This window comes from Streptopelia decaocto (genome assembly GCF_964273445.1).
Source record: "Streptopelia decaocto genome assembly, chromosome: 9".
In the NCBI taxonomy this organism is placed as follows: domain Eukaryota; kingdom Metazoa; phylum Chordata; class Aves; order Columbiformes; family Columbidae; genus Streptopelia; species Streptopelia decaocto.
The window spans coordinates 11,257,289-11,277,692 of NC_138664.1; the positions used below are offsets into that span (position 1 = coordinate 11,257,289).

Below are 20,404 nucleotides of genomic sequence, written 5' to 3' on the forward strand. Positions count from 1 at the left end.
AGCCATACATTCTTGCTTTTGAATGCCAAAACATGATGGAGAGCTCCCAGAAAATGAAATTTTCTTAGTTATGTTTTTAGGTTCACTAAAATAATGTAATTACAAAAAGCTAGAGAGCCCCAAAATCATAGCGATGCAAGTCAGAACTTCACAGAAATGTGGGCACATAAAACCATCATCACGTTATATGTGACCAAATCTGCCCATTCCTGGCAGCTGCAGCAAAGATTTAGCAAGAGCAGCTCAGGCATTTCATTTTCCTGCTCATTTTACTATTTATAATTCGCAGTTTTGTAACCGTAATCCTCCGTTTCCATTTTTAATTCAGGCATTTACTTTGGGAAAAATTTAGCAGCCGTTAGTACCCCAGCTGAGGCTCGTGTTTTAATTATAAACACAGGAGCCTCCACATCGGGGGACGTTAATGAGGGAGGGGAATAAGCAGCTCCATAAAACATCGCTTTAACGATCGGGATTTCTCTGCGGAGAAAGCGGCGTCGCTTGTCGGTAGCAGCTATTTTAATTAACCGCTAAGAGAATTCTCAGACAGAAAACTTTAATGAGCCATGAACCGTGTGAGGCGGTGGCGGTACCGTTGCCGGCACCGGTGCCGGCACCCGGGGGGAGCGGCTCCCCCGCCCCACGACGTGCGCGCCCCGCCGCTGAGGGCAGCGCGCGCTGCGGGCAGGGCTTCAGGCGGGCTTCGCTCTCCTCACCGCGCATGCGCCCGCCTACCGCGCCTGCGCACGGGGCGGGCCGGGGCGGTGCGCGCAGGCGCAGTTCCCAAGAAGGGCACATTTTGAGCCTGGGCAGCTTTCCCCGTCGGGAGCTGCTGGAGGGAGTGCGGTGTTGCTCTGCCAGGGGAGGCCGGTGTTGGGCGGGAGGGGCAGCGCAGTACGGTCGGGGTCTGGCGGCGGTACCACCGGCACCTGCCCGCTGAGGCGCCTGCCTACAGCCCTCGGGGGCACCGACGGCGAGAGGAGCCCCCAACTTTGCTCCGCCGCAGGAAGTCCCTCGAACCTGGCCGGAGTGGGGCTGGGGCTCCTCCGTCCCTTCCCCTCCGCGCCGTCTGGGGGCGAAAATGCCGAAGAAGAAGCCCGGGCCGATTCAGCTCAACCCCGCTCCGGATGGCTCCGCCGTCAACGGGACCAGCTCTGCAGAGTGAGTGAAGCCGGTTTGGGGGTGGCCGGGGCTGCCCCGCACCCGCTGTCCCGCATCCCTGAGGTGACGGGCGCGGCCGCCGCAGCCGCCGCCTTCTCGGGGACCGGCCCCCGCCGCCGTCCGCCGGGAAAACCGCGGAGCGAGGCGGCGAACGGGCCCCGGCGCTGCTGGGTTCACTTCTCCTTAAGCCGTCTCGTTTTCCGCCGGCACGGCCTCATTTCCAGAAAAATCAAAGTTATCGATTCCGGGGGGGTGCGCGGCCCCTTCGTGGTGGCTGCTGAGAGTCTCCTCAGCGGATTAAGTGGGTGATGTCTTCGGCAATAAATAAGCTTCTGTCAGATATGTAAGGTAAATAAGCTGTAGAAAAATGATAGAGCAAAACTTGTATAACTCTGTTCTTGTAGTCCCTAATGGTGTTTGCTGAGTTCTTAGATTATATGTTTATCTAATGAGTGTCAAATTATACATTTCTACCTGTATATTTCATAAAGATGTGTGTGGGAGAAATAATATTGAAAATCCCAGATTTGTAGGAAAGGTGTTTTTTGTTTTCCTCCTCCTTGTCTTAAACCAAACTAATGCTAGTTTCAGTAGATCTGTTTTTCAGTAATTAGCATGTAGCTCTAGGTGTATCAGGGATGTGTGTTTGGAGAAAATGCTTCTGAGCATTCCTGGGTGTAATACAAACATTACATTGTATAAATGTGTGGAAGGGAGGTCTGAGCTAATCACAGGTACACTTGAGAGGAGAAAGAAAGGCAGAATATTGAATTGTTATGTGTTGTTTATGAAGCCTCTGAGCTTATTGATCTGGGCGATCCTGGTGGCTTCAGTCACACACACATAGTGCTAGCACCCTACAATACTGAAGGGTTATAAAAGGAATTTCTTTAAGGTTAGCAGGTCTGTGCTCACCACTTAATTTTTATCTTAAGGTGACGGACTAGCTCTTAACAGAGCCTTGATACAAAAATGCGTCTTGGCGGAATGGATTCCTGTCCCTGTATGGTCAGTTCAGCATTCTCTTGGATTTGTAAACTGAGCTCAGGTCTGCTTATGTACCACCCTGACACACTATTGTGGGGAGACCTACAAGTCTTGGGCTTTAAAGTGCTCTGCATGTATTGTTGTTGCTGCATTTTTCAGACAGACTCAGATCTCCTTTAACCACCCAAACATCTTTTAAAATAAAAAATAAAATCAGCATCTAGCAGCTCCAGCTGTGACATTTCTAGCAAGCTCTTTTGATGGTTAACTTAGAGATGAGCTGTTTAGAGAGTATTCTTTGGCAGGAGTTACTGATTGTTTCTAAGTGTTATGATCAGAATATAATGTAGTTTTTGTTCTGGATTGATGGGAGAAAATATTTTTATATTTACCTGTACAGCACCTTCCAGTTGTGTGGGTTTTTTTTTTTTTTTTTTTCAAAGTACTTGTGGATATGCTGATTTACTCTTCAGGGATCCATATGGCATATTAGTCTTGTTTTATAGAGTAAATCTGATACACCTACCACTTGCTTGTTTGGCTACCTGAAGTTAACCACTGAACATGCAATGTATTAAGTATACTGTTTCTTCAGTATTGATTCACTCAGGGAATGTCATTAATTTTAAATTACTTCTACATGTCTAATGCTTGTCAGGAGTATGTGGATGCTCGTGGGAGTGCTGAATCTTGTTTACACCGATGAAACCATCTTGCTTCATTTTCTGTTTTGTATGTTGATCTGTTTGGTATGTGTTTCCCTTAGACTTTTGTTCTCTGTTGTATATAATACCTTATACCCAGGTTTTGCCAAGCTTAGAGATGTGTCAAGTATTTTTAAAAGAGGTAGCTTAGTGAAATTAAACCTGGCAACCTGTTGTTCTCTAAACAGCCAGAATTAATTAATTGTGGAAATATCCCCTCATCCTGCTAATATTAAATCCTCATTGTGAATGATTTCAAATGGCAAAGAATAGTTGCATCAGAATTTGGAAATGTTTTTGGAATTAGAATGAAAACTTTTTTTTTCTTCACTTGTAAGATTGTTTCTTTTTTTTCCTCTCTGTGCTTTTCTTTCCCCTTTGGTTACTGCTTGAAATCAACAGTAGAGCTGTTTGTCAGCCCTTGTACATTGTTGAGCGTTTCAAGTATGCTATGCATCCGTGGACAACCAAATTAACACTTTCTAAAGCTCTATTCCTGGTATAATGGAATTTTGGCTATGTGAGTCTCCAGTTTCTCATTTGCTTCCACCATATACAAACCTGTCACTTTGCAAATGATGCTTCCCTGTTCTTTTTCAGAGAAGAGAACCTCTCAAAGAATGAGAAGAGCTCAAATTACTTAGCTAAGTGCAATGAAGACTCAGAGCGAAGTGGTATGATTGCTGCCTGTAAATGCATGAAGGACCTAAACATCCATAGGAAGGGAATTATTTAGGCCTGAAGGCAATGCTGGCACAAAATCAAACGGGTATAGATTTGCCATCAGTAATTGTACGCTGGAATTCAGAAACTTTCTAGCTGTCAGAGGTGGAAGGTTCTGTAGCATATTCTGATGGGTATTTGACCCCCGGAATCTCTTGCTGGTTTTAAAATATTGAAGCTTAGTACTTGTAGGAATGAGTGTATATGACATGTTGACTTCCTGGCAGAAAGGAAGGGGAGAGGGAGGAAATGAAAGAAGGGGCTGGATGATTCAGGACGTCCTGCTTTCTATTCCTGTCTTGTCCTCTATATTCATCCTTGTTTGGTGATGGGAACTCATTGATGGGAGCAAGAAAAAGCGTGTAGCATGATGTGTAGGGCTTTAACAAGTGTGAGGAACATGAGGCCTGGTTCTCACTTGTGTGGCTGTTTATTTATTTATGTATGTATGTATGTATCCTGGCAAGGTAGGATAAAGGACAGTTGAAGTACTGGCAGTTTAATTATATGTATACTGAATATTTTAATCAAAATTTCACAATGGTTTTTTCCCTGACAGCAGTTTTTGTTATTTGTAGCACTTACTTTAATTATTTGTACAGGATGTTGTCGTTCTCTCTTGGGCCTTCCAAATCCCCAGCTACCCTGCTGGACAATAGAGACAACTGAATAAAAGATTTTCCTGTACTGTGAGCTTCACTTCTGGTTTTGACACTTCCTGCTGAGAAGCAGTTGCAGAGAGGGAGTTGAACCTGCACTGCTGTTCTTGAGCTCCCTGTTGCTTCAGATCGTCAGAACGAAACCAAGATGATGTTGGCCAGCTGCGAGTTTAATTTCATTCTGGTACTTTTGGAGCTGCACAGCTAGACCTGTACAACGGTTTTGCAGAGAAAACAGGGAAAACAACCAAACAAAAGTGAAAGGAAATTAATAAAAGGGAGTCTTCTCTTACAATTGAGCATGCTGGGATAGTTTACTCTCTTAATAGCCAAAAGAAAGAAGAACAAAATATCCACTTTCTGTTCCTGTAAAGCTTCTGACTCCTTGTTCTTTTGGATATGACAGTTGTTATCCAAATTTGGTGTTTCTCTAAATCCAAGGTAGACCCAGAACATGAAGTAGCTACCTCTGCAAAGAAGCAGGAGGGAGGGGGTTTCAAGATCATTCCCCTTTCTGTATCACAATAAGTTTTTTGTTCACATGAAAAGAAAGTTACTTCATGTCATTCTTTAATTACATCTTTACCAAAAAAAGGCAGAGGGAAGGGTTATATTTCTAATGAGAAAGTTAATTAGATATAGAATGCCAGTGAATATAAGATACAACTAGATTTTTAGCATGACAGATAAGGGCATGTCTGATGGTCTGTAGAAACTGGGCTGAAACAGAAGTTCCACTGTCTTGTTTCAAATAAGATTTTTATATTGAGGTGTGTGTTTTAGGTGTGGATGGTTGTTTGGAGTTGGTTGGGTTTTTTTTCCATCTGCTTAAAGAATTCTGAAATATACAAACTGTGTATGTGTTTTAGCAACAAATGGTATCTTCCAAGTCAAGCTTAAACTGTGGTCTCTGCGCTGGGAAGACAGGGCCAAGCAAACCTCAGACGGGTCATAGCGAGTGTAATATCGAGGATGAGCAGAGCACAATTATATTCTTGGCGAGGAGGACTAAGAACAGTGTGAAACAACACTTCTGGTTTGTGTTTAATTAGATAAAAATATAAACAAAAAATCAGGGAATGGAATTTGAATCTTGAATATGCTGTGAAGAACTAGGTCTTTGAGAGGAATTTAAGAAGATTCTGTCTATAGGTCATTTCAGCTTAGAAACTGTATTATTTTTAAGGGTACGGCCTGAGAGTCTGAAGACAAGTGGGGGTGATAAAGGGGTCAGCAGGTGTGATGCTGCTATGACTGGTGGGCCTTGTGCCCATGATGAGCAGTTCTGGGTTTTGTCTTTTTTTTAAAAAAAAGTCTTAATTATAGTACATCTGTGCCTTAGAACCGTTCAAACCAAAGAGGAGCTTTGTAGAAATGGACGACTGGCAAATTCCAGGCATAGGCTAAAAACTGCAGTATTAATTTTTTGTGTTGTTTCTTGCTGTTTATTCTGTTCAAATTGCATTTAAGGAAGCCTCTGAATAGCTGGCATGACCTCTGAGTACACCTGCCTGTATTTGATAGTCAAAGGATAATTTGGGAGTTGTGCAAAACTGGTTTTAGCTTCAGTTTGTATTACAGTTTGCAAAATAAACAGTTGCTTGCTTACCAGGCATCTTGCAGTTTTCCTATTTTTCAATGCCTTTCCCAAGGGAACTCACTTTGGGCTTTGTAGGAGTAGAAAGGCAGATCTCCCATCACCTGTAGTATGGGTTTGTGTGGTGGTTGGGTTGGTTTTTTGGTGTGGTGTTCTTCCCCCCTGCCAAATTTGCATTGTAAAATGAAGCAGCAGGAGGGTGCAGCAGAAGGACTAGGCTGTTTCCAATAGACCTTGTTCTGAGAGGATTTGTCTGTTTTCTTGGAGGTGAGTTTGGAAGAAATGGAAGGAAGATTTTCAAGAGTTGTTAATTTTAATGCTTGCTGGGTCGCTTCTGCCTGTGTTCTGGGGGGACTTCCCCCCCCCCCCCCCTTTGTTTCTAAACTTACAAAGTCTCTGAGGAGGAGCAGCCCCTCTGTGGAATTTCTTGGACTTTAGGGGAGCTTTGTGCCTGTGTGTGGGGTTCTGGAAGATTAGGTCCTGGAATTTTATGACTGATGTGGACAAATAGCAGTTGCATTGGATTTGTATGTGGAATTACTGCAAGCTTATCAATATTTTTAAGAAAAAAAAATCAGAAACTTTGATTTTCTAATTGATTACTAATAATTGATTACTAATAAAGGATTAACCAAGCTTACAAATACATGTGTGTGGTGTGAGAGAATGCATTTTAGGCAGGCAATCATAAATGCTTTATAATTCCAAGAAAACTATGAGCTTTTTGTTATTCCCTGTATTTTCCACATTTAGATTAAAACATACTCATAGCATTTTATTTAAATGTGCGTGAGCCTGGCATTGTCCTTCATTGAGTAAGAAATAGCATTTTAATAATGCTTAAAGTTAACAGAACATGTGTTCTAATAGTGGAAATTAAGAGCCTGCATCACCTTACTAATTTCTTGTATTATTTCTGATGTGTATACTGAAAATACTTATAACTAAGTGTGCACTGCTAGTACAGAAGTTAATGCAAGTGGCAAATTGACTTGTGCTGGTCTTAATAGGCAGCTTTTAGTTTATGGACACAGGAAATATTTTAAGATGCTTAATACTGAGGTGACAGTAACTACCAAGTCTTGTTATGTGCTTGCGCTTATATTTAAGTGTAATGACAGTAATGGAGGCATACTTTAGTTATTATAATGATGTCTTTGATCAAAATGCATAAGTTGGTTTAGGAGAGTTAAACAAAAACAGGCTTTAAAAACAGATGTTGCGTTCCAGTGGGAGCAAAGGTGAGGAAAGTGCAGGCTGTAAATATGGATCCAGCCACTTTTCTGTCCTTTACAACACCAGTTCTGCAGATAATTATGGAGGTGTGATTTCCCAGTTCAGCATGTACAAGATCCTGCTCCCTCTGAAGTCCTGTCCTCGCCGTGCCCGGGTCATCCTAATCCTTCTTTTCCTGTGTTGGCTCTGGTGAGTCAGATGTGTATCCTGATCTGATGGAGAATGGACTCGCCAGAGAAGTCCAGATTAATTTTTGGAGGGCAGCACTGATGTAGTTGCATGGTGAACTTAATCAGGGAAATACTCCAGCTGAAATTTTGCCATACTTTTTAGTTAATTTTTAAATGGATCTGTTACCTGTGTTGGTTACTTAGGAATGAATGGCTGGGGGCAGAATGAGGCAGAGCCACCTCCTCTGGCAGCAGCCCAGGCTTGCAGGATTAAATGACTGTATACTCAGAGCCTGAGAGAAACTATTGAGATACATTGAAATTCAGTAATTACAACAATTTCTGAGTAGCAGATCTTTTAATTGCATAGTCTCAGGTCTGTCTGGAGAGGAACAGATTACCTCTGAGACCTTCCAGTGTTACCCAGTAGCCAAGGAAGGCTTAAAAAAATGAACTAAGGAAACCCAATATGCAGTTGAATTATTTATTTGGCATAACAACAGTGCTACTGTTGTTGATCTGGGCAAAAGGTCTTTGCTTCAGCACTAGCTGAAAAAAAAACAACAACAAAACAACAAACAAAAACCACCCGGCAAGATGAAAGTTGTGGGGTATTTACATAGGACAGGAAATACATCAGCCAGTTTTTGAGGGGGTATTAATGTTTCAATGTATACAGGAGAAATGTTTGGAAATTAACTGATAAAGTAATTTTATGTATGCTAAACCTAGATGTTCCCTTTAAATGATCAAGTTCTAAATTTTCCAGCAAAAAAGCTTCCTCCCCACCGCTCCTTGCCTGTGTTACCCTATTTACAGCTGCGTTTGTTCTCCCATCATTGCCCTGGGGAATGACTGGGCTTTATAAAGTGTACGGATTCCAGTGCCAAAACACAAAAATGTCTCTTTGAGGAAGCAACATTAGTTGGCAACATTAGTTTCCAGCTTGTTGAATTTGGGGGAAGCAGATTCTTTCTTCCAAAGACTTCTTAATTATTTTTTTAAAGGAAGGAATGTTGTGGGTTGCTTTTTTTTTTTTTTTTTTTCCTGAAGACTTACTAATGCGTTTCTAGAAATTACTAATCAGATAATTTCTGATGTGATATATATTCAATATTACTTAGACAAAATCTCAGTTGCACTTTGGAATGGATGCTCAAGGCTTTCTGCCAGTCAGTGCCCACAGGAACTGAACAGCTGGGAAAGACAATTTACTGCTCAGAATCTGCACGAACATCTGTTGAGAAGCTGTTGTCATCCTGAGTTTTGTCTGGAGAACAGGAGAGTGGATTTCAGCAGAACTTCTACCTTCTGGTCTTTCTCCTGGATTGGGTCACCTCCCTGGCATCCAGCAGATGGAAGGGCAAAGTGGGTGACACATGCAAAAGGAGTAAGAATGGAAGCAGATTATTTTACTTTTCTGCAGCCTGAGAACTAGGACAGAGATATTCCAGCAGTGTGGGATTCTTTGGATGAACAAATATCATCTTAAAAATCTATTTACGGGTTTTTAAAGCAAACCATTAAAACTTCCTGGCAACAAATCTTTCTTTCAGTGTTTTTTTTACAACTCAGCATTGTTCTGTGCTTTTCTAGAACTTTTTGCAATGTGGTCGGAAGATGAGTCAGCAGATTCAATGTAGCAAATATAGCAATCACAGAATGCATTGTTTGGGGGAAAAATATTCTGTCTGGATATAGATATGTGTATATTAATATGTGAATATTTCTATATGTATACAGTCTATACATCTATTAAGTAAAAATTACTAACTTCTCTCACTGAATGGCTATACTGCCAAGTGTTCTGTGTTATACACTCTATCCATTTGAAATGTAGGCAAGATCTAAGCCTTCCAGAGCTTTCTCTCAATCCCAGTTGTGGGCTTTTTTGGTATGTTTTCATCTGTACATTCTGGCAATTCTTCCCTGGTCTCTGATGTGTTAACTGCAGCTTTGGTGAAATTTGTGCTTCTCCTTGTCAGCTCTTGCACAGAAGGCATCTCAGTTCTAATCCTGGCTTTTTCATGGGCCTTGTAAACCAGTACTGTAACTTCATCTTTTTTATTATTGTAGTGTCTCTCAGAGGCTGTGTATCTACGACATAAGGGAATTGTGAAGATACTGTTACTGTTACTATTGCATGTATTTACCCCTTGGTTTTATCATTAAATTTAACTCATAGTTCAGAGGCATAAAACAATGGAAAAGCGGGACTTGTGTGAATACATGTTGGCTGATGATCAGAATTTTATAACTTCTATTTGTCCTCTGTATTGTGTTTTAAATACATGATAAATTCCTTTTTCTGTTCATAAGGCAGTGTTAATTGCCCCCTGGTTGTTTTTTTCTGGTTGTGTGTAGTGCTGGCTAGGAAAAACCAGTGGTAGGTGCACAAATATTTATGAAAGGGAGATCCAGAATTTGGGTTTCTGGTTCTGGAGATTCTGTTCTTGGATATATTTGAGAAGGCAGAATGTGAATTCAATGCTACAGTAATTCCTGAGGAAGCCTTTTAACTGTTGGGGGAAGAATAAGGGAAAAAAAACCAAACAGCAGTTAGATTGTTTTGCCATAGAGCTAAATATGCGAGCGGGGTGTCTGAGTCTCACTGGCAGCTGCTGCCAGTGGGAGAAAGGGCTGGAACTGGAGTGGGGCTGGAGCAGCTGCCAAAAAACCTGATGGGAAGAGGCACTCAGGGCACAAGTCCGGTATCTGCCCATTTGTACCACTGCTTGTGTCTGTGGGTTTACTCTCTTGAAGCTCTGTCTTCTTCAATTCAAACATGTTGCTTGGCGTGCTTTGGCTTATTTAAAAAAAAATAGTCTTGAAATGTTCAGTGGGATATTGGTTGGGCTAAAGGAAAAGAGGGAGGAAGCTTAAAGCAAAGATTCCTGCCCACCAGCTCAACCTATAAGGAGTTTTTGAAGTTAAGTTGTCCCCTTGGTAGGAGACTTGAAGTCATATCGCATATTTTCTTTTTAAAATTTGAGGCTTTCAGATTTACAGAAATGAGAATTCTTCCATTGGATTAGTCTAGCAGGATACTTTTTGGACAGAACAATACTTCTCTAATGGTTTAGTTTTACATACCTTGGACTAAGAAATAGATTTTCTTCTGATAGTCTGCCTCTTATTCTTACTGGGTAATCTTTTTCTGGCAGTATTAAACCTCACAATATGCCCGACTGTGTCTGTTGCATTATGAAAGTGGAATGGTATTTTCTGACGTTGAAGTTCATGCTAGAAATGAGCAGGTGTATTGGGCAATCATATATCCCACCTAAAGGGTAATTTATGATGCACCGCTAACATGTTGCAAGAATTGAAAATAAGCAGGAATTGAAAGAGTGTGTTTTTTCCCAAACAAGGCTCCTTTGCACTTACAGTGAGTTTGGATCTTTGTGAGCTGTTGGTTTAACTGCAGGTTTTATGAGGCTGCACTGGAGTGAGCCCAGACAGACACACCTGTGCTGCGAGCTATGTGGCTACTGCAATTACTTTTATCTTCCATGTGAACTATTCTTTGTTAAAGCAAAAGTTAAGTAAAAATTTGTCTGATTGCCCAGGTTTGGCACAGTCATGCAAAATAGTAGTCTGTCTTTTCAAAACTGCAGAATATCTTCGTGTTCCTAATGCTGATTTCAGCTCCCTGGTCGAGGCTGTTGGTGGCAGTGAAGCAGTGAGCGAGCTGCCTCCTGCCTTCTCTGACAGGTGTGTGGGCTTGGGGAAAGCGTCACTGTCACTGTTCTGGAAAACAACCCCCGAGCTGTGTCCTCATGTGACAGGAGATCTGAAAGTGAATGTACTTCTTTATGCTTTCACTCACGCTAATTGTTCCGCTTGCAAAGCTGATAGTAATAACTTTAACAGTAATTTGTCAAATAGTTGTTCAAAGACTGTCAGACTTCTTTTTTCTTCTACCATTTTTTTTTCCTTCTTTCTCTCTCAGGGTTGAGTACAGCTTTAATTCAGCCTTTAGGACTAAATATCTGATTAACTTTCACTAATGTGAATTTAAAAAAATGCCGTAAGATGTTAAGGCATCTCTTCCAGGAGCGCTTTCTTCAGTGCTGGGGTGGTTGCCCCTAAAAGTGTGAACTGAGGAGTCTCCTCTTGCCATCTGCCCATTTTTGTGTACAGGGGGAGAGCGCTCAGCAGAATCTGTTATTCTTCCCTGCCCAACCTGTGTGTAGGAAATTCAGGTTTGCTCTGTATCTCCTAACTCAGTAATATGTATCTACGGTGTTGTAGGCACACGTTTACAGTGGTTATAAATCATGGGGGCTCTGATACTTAAAAAGAAAGTTAGTGTGAAGAAACCTGCGACCAGACTCAAAGCGAAAAGTATTATGGGCTAAAAAAGTGACCTGGGAACCTGGTGGAGTGATGGCATCTGTGATACATCTTGTCCATTCAGGAGTTTGTGGATAATGCCACGTGCATCCTTGGGAACAGAGAACAAACATTTAATCCAGCAGTAACTAGAGGTGTTGCTGTGCTCTTTCTTTTGTTGTTATTGCCACCCAGTATTATTGTTTTCGAATCATCCGTTTTTGGCCATTGTTGGGAGGTGAGAGACTGGGATGCATGAGGCAGTTCTGAAAGTCCGAGATGAGCTTCCATATAGGTGCGGTGGCATTGAGTCTGAAAAGCTCCCAGTATCTCTGTGATGCTCCTTGGAAAACCTTTCTCACCTCTGTGAAATTTCACAAACTGTCTGCAGAAGGAATGGATGTGTGTTCCCCCAGGATGTCCCGTTGCTGTTGTCTTCTGGTCTCTAAAATGGGCCTTTTGTAAAGTGCAAATTGCAGTAACGGAGAAGTTTCTCTGTGCGCATCAGCGGTCACTGTTTTGGGGGGAGGTGGGTGTGGTTGTGTGTATTTGGTAGGAGATCACACTCTGAAGTTCTGTTTTGCATTCTTTTTAAACTTTTGAAGTTACAGAAGTGCTGCATGACTAGGAGGACGCGGTACTGTCAGCATATTCCTTGAGTAAAAAGGAAGAAGTAATGTTGACTTAATAGAAAGGATCCTACCTGATCAAGTGTGGATGGAGATAATTCCCCCTCTAGAGCACCTGGTACCTGGTGATGTACTTGGAGGGGATAAACAAACAAACAATTCCCCCCCAAACTTGCCCTGAGTGTATATATTTTTGTTTTTTAGCTTTCCATTTAGTCTGGAAGAGGGAGATCTTGTAATAATTGTATCTGAAGTAAGCAGATTTTCTGCTGTGGTGTCATCTGCTAGTTATACAGCTTATTTATCCATATTTATCCATTTCTGCTAGCCAAGTAAAAATATATTTATTGATAGCATTCTGTGAAATTACACTGTCTCTTTAACAAATGGAGAAAACGGCATTGACCTCCCTGTGGCTTCATTCAGATGATCACGTTACGAAAGCTGGATTCTTTCCCTAGTGCAGTATGTTTAGTATGTGCTTGGCTTTAAAACTGATCACAATAAATTAAATGATAACCTGTTGCTTTAGAGTAGTGCTTGGAACAGAGGAGTGCTGAGGTGGTTTGATGATTTCCCCTCTGGCAAAGGCGTAGTGCTTTGACAGTGAAAAAACAGCTCCAAGACTGCAGCAGGTAATGGTGATGAATTTTAATAGGAATCTTTGTCTCTGAATTAAAGTTTTATATAAGATTAAGTAACTACTAGTGCTCCTTCTGGAGGCAGATGTGAGCACAGTAGCGTGCTGCTACTTTTAGCTACCAAAGCCTCCTTAACATTTTGTGGTGTCCTAGTGGTGAACTGACTTAAATATTCCCTTTTCTGTTTTTTTGTATGTGTTGGTTTAGTTTGATTTGTAGAACTCCATATGCAGTTATTTACTTTTCCACCTGTTTTGGTCTGTGCTTCGCACTGTGGCCTGTCTGGATGCTTTTCTGTGGTGAGGGTCCAGATAGCAGTCATAGTTATCAGTCAGGGGGTAGTTTTCTTACAGTAGTTCAAGTTCAAAACTGAAACTACTCAAGTCCTGCCTCTTAGAAATACCGGGAGTAGATCACCACCGACAATTTCAATGACATAAATACTATTTTTTTTTTAATTTATCTATTTACATTTGAAATTGATTAATATTTAGTGCTTCAAGCAACGGACCAGAATGAAAGACATCAGTTTTGTTCTGGTTTCGAGCAGCACTGACAAACTACACTGGCCCAGGGTGAGTGTTTGGTGAAACTTGCTCCCAAGCATTGCCTGGTAATCTCATACTTGAACAATTAAAGTGTCAGAATAACAGACTGACCAGAACTCACCTTTCCATCAAAGGGCTCGTTCTGCTTCCTCTGTTTAATTCTTCTAAGCATTATCACTTCCTAAGTTAGCTTAACAATTGCATCCTGTCCAACATATTTAAACTGATAAATGAAGTAGGAGTGTGTCATTGCTTGAACTGTCAGAGTCATCGTGTAGTAAGGAAGAGCTGTGAATATTTATATTATTTTTATTCGCCTCAGTTAAACCTTACGTGGTGTCAGACCGAGGTTGTTATCCTGCCTGGGAGTGCATTGAGGGTTTCATCTCATAATTCTGTCGTTCTGTTGAGTCTGAGTGTTATTTGTTGTTGCTTCTTGAAGAATCAACCTTATATATTCTCAACTGTCCGGCACCTTGCAGGGCGTTCGGATAATGTCACTTTGTACAGCATGTTTCGAAAGTGGACATTTTATGAAGTAATAAATAAAAATAGCTTTCTGAATTATTGGTGAAAATTTAGGGTTTTTTTAATGGGAAGTGGCTTAGGCTCTGAAGAAGTAGATTCTGTTCCTCAACCTTTTCATCATAGCAACACTGTATCCCTGGGAACATGACATTAAATTTGGCTAAACAAATCAGGTATTTGCTGTTAAATATTTACTCTTGCAGCAACTTATTGTTGCAGTTGGAAACCGGGAATTTTAAATGATCCTTTAAGTTGTTATATTGTTGGAATGAAGCACTTTCATGGGATCTGAAGTTATTAAAAAAGAATCTTACTGAGAAACAGAACTTGTTTGTAGTCCCAAATTTAACTGCTGTTTAAAGTTTTGTATTTCTATTTTGTATTGCTTGATCATGTTAAACCTAGATTTCTAGTAGATGGGTGTTTAAACAAAAGACAAATCTTGCTTGAAACCTTTGGGCTGTTTCTTTTCTGCAGTGAAACCAAAAAAAAATTGTATTTCCAGTGGCTGTGTTTTTAATGTATGTTTGGCTGTGTGTGCTGACTTTGTACTGATATATAAATAAAAAGCTTCTGAAGTAGGTAAAACATTTAGACAAACTCTGTAGGAGATTACAACACAATCCTTGAAAATGCAAGACTAAAAATAGTGTGGAATGATGTGCTGTGATTCAGGAGATCTGCTGAGTCATTAAGCCGCTCCTGCAGGTAGCGAAACTTAACATGTGTGAATTTGGGCGGAACATCAAAGATGGGGAAGCTGGGTATCATCTCTTTGTTTATGTCATTGTTTTATCTGGAATAAGATACTGCTTACTTAAATCAGAGTTACAATAATATCTGTCTCTCGTGGGGATGACTGTACAAGTCAGGTCCTTCTATATAATGGATATAGGTGCAAAAATGTAGTGGGTTTAGTCTCTGACCTCAGTGCTTTTCCTCTTGCACCACTGCTGGGTAAGCTCAAACAGCTTAATAATCATCTGTTCTTTCTCTGCCGTGCAGGACAAATTTGGAAGCACTTCAGAAGAAGCTGGAAGAACTAGAGTTGGATGAACAGCAACGAAAGCGCCTTGAAGCTTTCCTTACCCAGAAACAGAAAGTTGGAGAGCTGAAGGATGATGATTTTGAGAAGATCAGTGAGCTGGGAGCAGGGAATGGTGGTGTGGTCTTCAAAGTGTCTCACAAGCCTTCTGGTCTCATAATGGCAAGAAAGGTGCGTGCCTTAGAAACAGGAACTTAGGGATGATTTTTATTAAGGAGGTTGTCTTATAAAATATAGTGACTTCATTTGGAGGAGTAAGTGGTGTTGAAACACACACAAAAGACTTTTCTATGCCAGCTTTCAGGGAAGCTGATGTGTTTCAAAAAATAGGAAAGATGGCATTTGCTTATCTTAAACTTCCCAGGTGTGGTGGTATTTTTTTTTAAATAGTGTCCCATGTGTTTATAATGAAAGGATAGGCATTAATTATTGCCCCCCCCCCCCCTTTTTTTTTTCCTTTCCCATTTTGACAATTATGATCTCTTCAGCTGGGTATATATCTTGCAAAGAAAATGTGGTGGGCTCACTCACAAGACGAAGGCCCAAACGTTACTGAAAGGTATACGGTAGGGAAAAGTGACAATATGCTGTATTCTGGGCTATAAGTTTAGAGGAATGGAAAAGGGTACAACCTGTCCTAAGATCTTCCTTCTCAGCTGCAGATCAGAAAAGGGCCTCTGAATGATACTGGAAAACATGAGAACTCCAAAAACTGAGAATGAGGGAATACACTGGAGTACAGTGACATCTCCTGTTTTATAGTTTCATCATGGGGTGCAGGTGGCTTCTGCGCAAAAAGGTACTTGTTCTTCTGGCAAGAGTACTTTTCAAGAATTCAGCTTTCTGCTTTACAACCGTTAGCAGTTGTGACCTAGTTTGTAAGACAACTGAGTTTTGTTGTTGTTAATGGAACTGGCTTGATGTTTCAATTCTCATTTGGTTTATGTGAGGAGCTTTCACTTCCTCTCAATATACCTGGGAACCAAATACAGAAAGGGAAATGCATCTGTGATACTGCCCAGTTGTTTCTGTTTGGGCACCTTGTGCCATTTTTCTTCCAGGAAAAGGTTCCTTGTACTGCAGTGGGTGGGATGGCAGGATTGGGAAACAGAGCCTGGCCTTGGAGAGGGATAAAACACAGATCACGTTCAAATCCCAGATCCCATTATTACACTACACTGAAAACTTCAATTTTTTAATGTGACAAGTTGCAAGACTTCAGTTTTGGTGTTTTTTGTAAGAAGAGTCCACTGTCATCTTCAGCAAAACTAAAGGAAAATGTGATTGTACTGACTTTTAAGAGTAACTGTGCTCAGTACACTGGCGCTGGGAGAGAAGCAAAGAAAAATGCCTGCTTCTGAGGGCAGAGAATTACAAAATACACAAATCTCTGAAGTTTCCTTCAACTAAATAAATTTAATTGATTGTTGTGTGTTTTTTTTTTTTTTCCACCTACTGTGGGTTTAACAGGAAATGCTGCTGCAATTCATTAATATTTGATTCAACTGAGATGTTTTCTGAACTGCAATTTTTCTTTCATATATTGACTAATGTCTCTTAGTCTTCTCTTTCACAAAAGAAACAGACTTCTTGTTTGTATGAGATAAACAATCTAGTGGCACAGAGTATTTTACAGTCTCCCCCTTGCATTTAGATTCAGTTTGGGGAGTTTTTAATGTGAGGTTCAGCTTGTTTCTTCCACTAATGCTTGACAAACACCTGTGCAGATATTTTTCAGCAGCTGCTTCTGAGTCAGTTTGGCTCTGACACGTTTCCTTTAGATGTTTGTTCATGGCTTTTCTTCAGCATAAAGAGCTTCAGTTTCTAAATTATGGGAAGGAAACAGATACATGAAGAAAATGTGCTGGAACAAAATTTTTCTGATGGATAAGTATTTTGTGTAGAGATAGAAATCTCACGTTTTGTAGCATAAATAACTTGTCTTGAATAATCTCTTATGCTGTGAGGAGTATCTCAAAATAATGTTATTGCAATTGTATGTGTAGGAATTTTGGTAATTTATTTTAGTTTCTTGTCATAATCAGAATTTGAATTCTTGATAAAATAATAGGGGTTTTTTGTCCTTCTGAGTTGAGAAACTGTACAATCTCATGTGTTTTGTAATAGATGTTTGAAAGTTTCTTTTGGTTGAATTTTGAATTGAAGGAAGAAATTATCTACAACTCATTTGGAATGTTCCTATTGCTCCTGTAGCTTTCAAATATGAAAATGTATCCTCTTAGAAAAAGTCCCCTTGGTAAACTTGCTGCTTCCTTGTAACTTTTTTGTAATCCATGAAATGTCGCTGCTGATTTGTTATTAAATTTAAAAAGTTAGAGTCCTAGATGTTATTTACATTGTCGGTAGTTTCAATAGATTATGCCTTAATAGCTGTCATTCATTAACACCTTGCCAAAATAGGAACTTTTTGGCCATTTTTAACAGGAAATAGTTAGAAGGGTTTGGATGTTCTCTTCAAGAGGATGTGGAGGCAGAATGCTTGGGTAACATGGAAAACCTTTCTTGGTTTATATAATAGAGTTTATTTTAGGGATAATTTCCCTTTCTTTTGCTCTAAATCTGGTATCTTTCATGGGTGCTGATGTTTCAGCTTTCTCATGCTGTATTGTAGTGTCTTCTTTTCCCTTTGCCACTAAGAAAATAAGGATGGATTACTTTACAGTTAAGTCATGGAATAATTCTGGTTGGAAGGGGCCTCGGGAGGTCACGTAGTCTGAGCTGCCTGGAGCGATCAGATACGAGACTGCTCAGGGCTTTATCCAGCCACCTATTGAAAACCTCTCTGAACAAGCCGTTCCCTCTGAATGGCCCTCTGCCTCTAAGAAAATAATAAGAGTGGGTTATTTTACAGTTAATTCATCTAGAGATCAAGCCGGCTATTCGAAACCAGATCATCCGTGAGCTGCAAGTTCTACATGAGTGCAACTCTCCTTACATAGTGGGCTTTTATGGAGCTTTTTACAGTGATGGAGAAATCAGCATTTGCATGGAACATATGGTAAGTACGTATAGAACTGTCTTAGCCTGAAGTTATTAACAGACCATTAATGCAAAATCAGTGTGTCGACAGGACTTAAGTTAACGAAGTAGACCTTTCTGCACTAAAAATAATCAAATACTGTATTTCAGATTTGCTCTGCAAGTCTGAGGTTGGGATTGATATGATCTGTTTTATCCCCTTCTCCAATATCTGCTTCTCTGTAGAGGTGTAAGATGTACAGTTTGCTTCTCCTTTATCCATGATCTGTGTTGTTGAAAAATATTGACCCAGTTCTGCTACTTGTTCTGGTTTGGGTTTAGTTTATTTTATGCAGAATGGACCAGATCACTCCCATACTACAGCTGTACAGTCCTTGGTAGCTATGATAATGAGAATCTATTTTAGTCTTATTTAGATGAATCCATATTTTGTCTCTTTTTTTTTTTTTTTTTTTTTTCCCTCCACAGTTTTACAGAAAACACAATTATAAACACTACTAGTGCACATGAAATGAACAAGGCCAGAAGGATCTAATATACCTGTGGTGGGTTGACCCTGGCTGGACATCAGGCACCCACCAAAACTGCTCAGTCACCCCCTCCTCAGCTGGACAGGGGAGGGAAAATACAATGAAAGGGTCAAGATGAGGAAAGGGAGATCACACAGCAATTATTGTCCTGGGCAAAACAGACTTGAGATGGGGAAATTGGTTTAATTTACTCATCAAAATCAGAGTAGGATAATGAAAAAATAAAAACTAAGTCTTAAAGCACCTTCCCCGCTCCTCCTCCCTTCCTGGACTTAACTGTACTCCTGATTTTCTCTGCCTCCTCCCGCAAGTTGCACAGGAGACAGGGAATGGAATTGTGGTCAGTTCATCATGTGTTGTCTCTCATGCTCCTTCCTCCTTATGTTCTTCCCCTGCTTCAGTGTGGGTCCTTCCCATGGGCTGCAGTTCTTCATGAGCTGCTCCAGCGTGTGTCCCTTCCACGGAGTCACAACCTGCTCCAGCGTGGGCTTCCCATGAGGTCACAGCCTCCTCTGGGCATCACCTGCTCTGGCGTGGGGCTGCAGGTGGAGATCTGCTCCACCATGGATCTCCCTGGCTGCAGGTGGAGATCTGCTCCACCGTGGATCTCCCTGGCTGCAGGGGACAGCCTTCCTCACCATGATCTTCATCACAGGCTGAGGGAAACCTCTGCTCTGGTGCCTGCAGCACCTCCTCCCTCCACTGCTGACCTTGGTGTCTGCAGAGTGGTTTCTCTCATCGTTTTTTTCTCCCTTAACTATGTTATCCCAGAGGCTGAGCCTTGGTGAGCGGTGGATCTGTCTTGGAACCAGCTGGAATTTGCTTTATCAGACATGGTGGAAGCTTCTAGCAGCTTCTCAGAGATCCCACCCATGTAGCCCCCCCTATTACCACAACCTTGCCATGCAAACTCAATACAACAACTTCTTTTAATACCAAAAATATTTTTAACTGCGTTTCATTTTAATAGAAAAGTACACACTCTTCTTGACATCTGTTTGCCTTTCTCTAACCATATGGAACCAAACCCTAAAAGTAAATTTTCTGTAATTTTAATTACAGGTCAGTCAGTTTTTTTTCCTTGCTTAGTAGAGGATGTTATTAATAGTCTGAAATACAATAAATCTAAAGACCTTTTTATTATTTCCCTGACAAAACTTCAGAGAGAAACCTTACTTTTTTTTTTTCTGGAAAGTACATGGGATTGTTTTAATGCTGGTCTAGTCTTAGGGAATTTTTTAGAAGAAATTGATGGTTGCCTAGGAACGAGTGATCATGATGCAGTTTTTAAGCATGTGCTGGCTGAATGGAAAGCGTGCATACCTCAAAAAACAAATGACTATTGGGAATTGTAAAGTTAGTTTCTCAAAATTGAAAACAATAATGAAAAATATGAAGAAAATAGATTTAAAAAATGACTTTCTGGGCATTGTTTCACAATACATCATTAAATGTCACCAATGTGCACATCTGCTGTTGCTAAGAGTGTGCGCGTTGACACATGCTGCAGGAGAGATGGTGGCCTTATAGAATTACATGGAGAAATAAAAGGCCTAAGGAATCTCAGTTTATTTATCAGTGAGGAAAATTAACAGGAGTGATCGGGGTTTGTAAATTCCTACACAGGGAATGACCTATTTGACAGCAGAAATCCCTTCAGTTTAAGGGAAGGCAGTGTAAGATCTGGTTTTTCAGGGCTGAATCTGGGCTAAGTCAGCCTGGATACAAGATTTTTTAACACACAGAACAATTGATCAGTAGGATATGAAATAGAAAAGGTGGATTGTTGAAATTGTAGTCTTAATTAAGCCATTAAGCTGTTGACTTAATGTGGATCATTAGGTGGAAGTTTTTGGTCTCGTTCTGGATAAAAGATTAGATGAGAATCTCCACTGTCTTTTTCTGTACTTA

General features: G+C 40.7%; 1 protein-coding gene across 1 annotated transcript in view; it reads left to right on the plus strand.

Moving 5' to 3' along the window:
* Positions 1-798: 798 nt before the first annotated feature.
* The window catches only part of MAP2K1 (mitogen-activated protein kinase kinase 1), a 36,013-nt gene continuing 16,407 nt past the window's right edge, over positions 799-20,404 (plus strand). Inside the window, exons 1-3 of the mRNA XM_082060980.1 lie at positions 799-1,161; positions 14,924-15,134; positions 17,836-17,982. Coding sequence (XP_081917106.1) covers positions 1,082-1,161; positions 14,924-15,134; positions 17,836-17,982 — 438 coding nt within the window. The 5' untranslated portion in view covers positions 799-1,081. The remainder of the gene's footprint in view (positions 1,162-14,923; positions 15,135-17,835; positions 17,983-20,404) is intronic.